We start from the raw sequence: 6,000 nt of genomic DNA on the forward strand, positions 1-6,000 counted from the left end.
ATTTCCTTTCTTTCTCTTTATATGTGTGTGTGTCTTTAGCATTTTGTGTATAGGTACTTAGCATTATCTAGGTAACTGAAAACGATAGGCTTTGCAAAATCCATCACAGTGACAATGAAATAATGAGCTTACCCAGTTTTCTCAGCATCAGTTGCTCTCTTTTCTATGACTTTTCTATGATTTCTGATTTTGAGTCCCCCTCTGTGACTTGGATCTAACTCTCTGAGATACCTATCTTGCTTAATTCTTTGAAATAATTCTACAAAAAAAGCTTCACTTTTATCAAAAGCATTTGTGATACCTTTTAACATAGATGAACATGACATCACATTTCCTTGGTCATGGAAGAGAACTCCAAATCAGTGGCCATCTTTTCAAAGTCCTTTTGTGTCATCTATTTACTTATTTATTTAAATCAGTTTACCAAGATTGCATTTGAACTATAGACTTCAACTTTAGCTTAAAACCTTTACCTCTCATGCTCACAGTACCGAATTCACAATATGATGCCATCTTGGCCTACCTTACTGAGCCATCGATGGAGGCAGTAAGTACCACTTGTTTTTCTTCTACATAGATTACTTGAATAATTTCCAAAGAATGAGCACGCCAGGAAAGCAGCTGCTTGAATTTCTAGATAGCAACAACAAGGCATATTCCTTGGAATAAGTACATGATAGTCAAAATGTAATCTTGAACAAAAGCGTTTTTCATTGAACGAGGCTTATGAGTGGACGATGTAGACATCTGTGCTAGATGATTAAGTCCTTGCCTCAGTTAGCTCTTCTCTTGCTTGTTGGGGTACCAGAAGTCCTGTTTTTAAAGACTTATTAATTCATACATCTCCCTGGGAGAGGAAGTATCTTATGTCTCTGGCAATTTATCATGTAACTGAGAATTAGCGATTCATTTAATTGATGATGAGCAGATGACTAGAGGAAAGACATGCTTTAGGAGAAGGTTGGAGGGGGACTGAAAGTAAATATAATCAAGAATAGAAGGAAACAGAGCTGGAAGGTAAAAGCTAAAGGGGAGATTGGTAAAAAGACTTTTCCTATGTTCAGATTTTGTCTAGAGATAGAACTGGCTGTTTTGTTCTTTTTGGGGGAGTGTGGGATAGGAGATATATGCTATAAGTAATTAATGAAAAGAATAAAACTCAGCTCATTCTCTTTCAAAAACATCATGAATCATCTGTCACAGGAGTAGAAAAGAAAAAAATCATGAGGCTTGATTGTTTGTTTCTTCGGGGTGTGGTTATACTCAAGTTTAGGGCCTCTCATGGGCTTCGGGAGACATTCCAAATTGTGTGAACTAGAGTTGTTAACTGGAGCGTTTGCTCTGCAGTCACACCCCCTGTGAATATATTCCCTCTTTATCACTGATAAACCTGGACTGACACCTTACTTTGTCCTGGGTCATTTACCTGGAAGTGTCATGTGATGACAGTCCTGGCAGTTTAGAGTTCTCCTATGACTCTTCTATTCATTTAGGCTTTAACAAAGGGTAGGCACAATTCCTCCTAAATTTGCAGGCCTTCTGACTAAATTCCCTCTGGTTGTTTTTAGAGAGCCAAAGTAAAATCTGGACTCTCCTATTTCTTTTTTTTTTTTCTTTTGAGACGGAGTCTCGCTCTGTTGCCAGGCTGCCGTGCAGTGGCACAATCTCGGCTCACTGCAACCTCTGCCTCCTGGGTTCAAGTGATTCTCCTGCCTCAGCCTCCCGAGTAGCTGTGACTACAGGCATGTGCCACCATGCCCAGCTAATTTTTTTTTTTTTGTATTTTTAATAGAGACGGGGTTTCACCATGTTGGCCAGGATGGTCTCAATTTCTTGACCTTGTGATCTGCCTGCCTCAGCCTCCCAAAGTGCTGGGGTTACAGGTGTGAGCCACCGTGCCTGACCTATTTCTTATTATCTCAAAGCTATTCAAGAATATCTGGTCATCCAAGGTTTCTGTCTCTGCCTTGGGATGGCATTCTCTAACACAGACTGTTTCTATAGTAAGATACACATTTTGCTTCATGACCCAGTGAATATATACATATACTTGCACATGTGTCTGAAACAAGTTTCACAAAAGGATACTTCACCTGTGTGAAATGTACATCAATATGATCTATTCTGTTCTGTTGCATTGCATTCCATTCTCTTCTATTTTTATAAAAATACTGGTTACGACTAATTTAATGATTTCATGACCCCGTAACGGATTGAAACCTGCAATTAGAAACTAAGATTGTCCTTTCTGTATGTGTGTATATATGTAATTATATGTGTGGTCTCTCTTTCTGTGGAGAGGTTTTGACTATCTTATCTTTTAGAATATCTGTATACCATGGAGCTCCTTTTTTTATCAGTAATATTGGGAGAGAACAAGATTGACCTTTTTTCTAGCCTGACCTTTTAGGTATTCACTGCAGTTGATCTATAGCCGGACCTGGTTTAAGCATTGGTATAGGTTGATCTGTGTAATAATGAGGCATTTTATAGCCAGGTTCTATGGTTCTGTTGTATATTTATAAATAGGCAGCCATGTACAAATGGCATGATCCCATTGTCTGAGTACAGAAAAGGTTGAAATGAAGTTGAATATGAAAGAACTTAAAATAAGTTACTAAAGATCCTCTAATTTTAAATTTGTGAAAATGCTTTACAATTATTTCTACTATTATTGTAACTCAATATTATTCTATAACTTTGTTTTGAAGATTTTCTCTAAATTTTGAAAGATCTCGGTTGCTAATCTATAGCAATTCCATTTGCAAAACTGTAGGCTTTGAATGATATTTTATCTGTTGAAATTAATAATACAATAATAATCATCAACAGTAGGATAAAACAATTACATAACTTCTCACCTATATATGGTTCAAGCATGCAGTTTGTTTTTGTTCAGCTTATAGCATGTGTTGATTATAAGCGATTTGTAGTTACTGGTAAATGAAACTTCATGTTTCCCAAGTTGTTTGAACCTTATTGTTTTTCGTTTGATAGCATAAGTATTATATATGGAAAGAGTATTGGACTAGCAAGCAGAACCTCGGTCCTGGCCCTGACTTCATCACTGTCTACGTGCCCCCAGGCAAGCTATTCTCTGATTGACCCTCTGCAGGTGGAGATAGTCAAACTAAAGTTGAATACCGAAACCTTAAAAGAGTTAGAATAGATTCTCTGAAATAAAAAGAAAACTCTGTTAATCAAATGAAACAATATTTGAAACAATAACTATTCTGAGACACTCTGCAAGGAATCAAATCCTAATCAACATAAACCCCTTGTTAATACTTGTGATCCAAAAATGAAATGTATCTATTTAAGCTGATATTTAGCTTTTGATCTGATGTATTAAAGAAAAATAGGGCTATGCTAAAATAGCTGTTCCTTGGTATAATATTTTAAAAAATAGAATAAAATGTGCTTTAATGTTAGGGAGAATTTAGACTAGAAATAAGAAAAAATTTCTTAAATGGTTCTGCCCTAGATTTGCAAGGAAGGTCATGGAGTATCTTATAAAGAATAAGATATAGAAACTGACTGTGGAGGACTATATAATCTATGAACTCTTTCTAACTCTGGGTTACTATATAAATTCTCACAAATAAGTCAAAACATGAAGAAGATGCAAAGTGACCAGTGGCTGGCATACTCCCTCTCCCTCACTCACTTCTTCGTCCCTTTTCACCAGCAGACCGTTGCTATTTGTCATGTAGCTCAAATTTCAATAGTATATGTGCCTTGACAACAGAGAGTCTTTTATTTCTATCCTTTATGGTGTCTAGCACAGAAAAATGCTCAATAAATATGTGCTGACTCATAAATTAAAGAGGAGAACTGAAGTTCTTACCTTTTCATCATGAGGTGGATCCAGGAAAGAGCTAATGTTGCAAAGGATAACATGTCCTTCTGTATAAATTTAAACATTGGAATCTTTAATTAGATATCATGTTATCTAAATCAATACTATCCAAAAGTTATTTTGATTTAGGCATTTATAGTGCTGAATAAAACAGAATCTCAGAAAACAGAAATGAAAGTAGAAATTTCATATTCATTTTTATTTATTTATTTATTTATTTTTTTGAGACGGAGCCTCACTCTGTAGCCCAGGATGGAGTGCAAAGGCATGATCTTGGCCCTCTGCCTCCTAGGTTCAAGCAATTCTCCTGCCTCAGCCTCCTGAGTAGCTGGATTACAGGTGCCTGCCACAATGCCCGGCTAATTTTTTGTTTGTTTGTTTGTATTTTTAGTAGAGAAGGGTTTCACCATGTTGGACAGGCTGGTCTTGAACTCCTGACCTCAGACGATCCACCCGCCTTGGCCTCCTAAAGTGCTGCGATTACAGGCATGGGCCTCCGCACCTGGCCCATATTCATTTTTATGTGTAGAAATTATTTTGTTTCTGTCTTGATAAGTCTTAATGAGATTGCTTCACCCACTTAGAGTTCTTTTAGAGATCAGGGTAATGGAAATGAATATACCACCAAACAGAATCCAAACTCTTACACAGATATTCAGCCTACAATTTAAGTGATAGTTACAAAAACTACATATCAAAGAGCAACAATGACTACACCTCAACGTTTAAACTATTTGCACTGCAGGAAAACAAAGGTATAAAAAAGAGTCTTGAAAGAAGCCACATGGGGAAAAAAAATGAGCACAAACATAAGAATGACATCAAACTTCTTATCAGAAGCAATGCAAGCAAGAAGAGTGGAGTGAAATATTTAACATGTTGAGAGAGAAAACTGACCAACCTAGAATTCTGTACTTTGCAAAATTAACCTTCAAAAGTAAAGGAGAAATAAAGACTTTCTCAGACAAACAAAAATTGAGAGAATTTGTCACTAATAGGCCTGCCTTTAAAGAAATGTTAAAAGAAGTTGTTCAGAAAAAAGAAAAATGATATAGGTAAAAAAAACTCAGATCTACATAAAGAAAGTAAGAACATAAGACAAGGAATAAGTGAAGATAAAATAAAAACTTTTATTTTTGTTAATCTTAATTGATCTACCAGATAATGGTTTGTTAAAAATAATGACAGCAACAATGTATTTGATAATTATAACTCATAAATACTTGAATGATAGTAATTATACAGGAGATAAAAGACATTAGGAATACTTTGGTATTATAAGATACAAAGTGGAATAATGTTATTTGAAAATAGGCACAGGCTAATTGTGAATATACATTATAAACTCTAGGGCAACCACTAAAAGACATTTAAAAGGAAGTATAATAAATATGCTAAGAAAGGAGAGAAAATAGATTCACACAAAATGCTCAGTTAAAACCTCAAAAGGAAGAAAAAGACTGGAAGACAAAAACAGTAATAAAGAGCCAGAGCAACAAATTAAGAATAGTAACAAATATGGCAGATACGAATTCAATTGTGTCAATAATCAATTACTTTAGATGCCAACAATCTAAATACACCAATTAAAACAAAGAGAGTGTCAGAGTGAATTTAAAAACATGACCCAACTATATGTTGTGTATAAAAAACCTACTTTAAATATGGATACAAATAGATTAAAAGCAAAGGAATAGAAAAAGATATACCACACTAACACTAATCAAAAGAAAGCAAGTGTAGCTGTATTAATTTCAGACAGAGCAGACTTCAGAGTGGTAAAACTTATCAGGGATAAACAGAGGGCATCACCTAATGATAAAAGGGTCAATTCTCCAAGAAGATTTGACCATCCTTAATGTATATGTCCCTAATAATAGATATCAAAATACTTATAGGATAGAAAGTTGAAATAGATGAATCCATTATTATAGTTGGAGACTTCAACACCCCTCTATCAAAAATGGACAGGCCAAGCAGGTAGAAAATCATTAACGATATAGTTAAAATCAATGGCACCATCAATAAACTGAATATAATTGACATCTGTAGATTACTTCATACACACACATTGCGAACACACATTCTTCTGAAAATCGTGTAGACATTCCTCAAGATACAGCATGTTCTGGGCCACAGAA

The 6,000-nt window shown here is 35.2% G+C and overlaps 1 protein-coding gene across 2 annotated transcripts in view; it reads right to left on the bottom strand.

Annotated features, from left to right (window-relative positions):
• WDR64 (WD repeat domain 64) overlaps nucleotides 1–6,000 on the bottom strand; it is a 153,027-nt gene that overhangs the window by 19,566 nt on the left and 127,461 nt on the right. For both annotated transcript variants that reach the window (XM_031935422.1, XM_023216182.2), the window contains 2 exons: nucleotides 3,848–3,906; nucleotides 524–633 (listed from right to left, as the gene is read on the bottom strand). In XM_031935422.1, the coding sequence (XP_031791282.1) occupies nucleotides 524–633; nucleotides 3,848–3,906 (169 nt within the window). The remainder of the gene's footprint in view (nucleotides 1–523; nucleotides 634–3,847; nucleotides 3,907–6,000) is intronic.

Source organism: Piliocolobus tephrosceles, chromosome 1, assembly GCF_002776525.5.
Source record: "Piliocolobus tephrosceles isolate RC106 chromosome 1, ASM277652v3, whole genome shotgun sequence".
NCBI lineage: Eukaryota > Metazoa > Chordata > Mammalia > Primates > Cercopithecidae > Piliocolobus > Piliocolobus tephrosceles.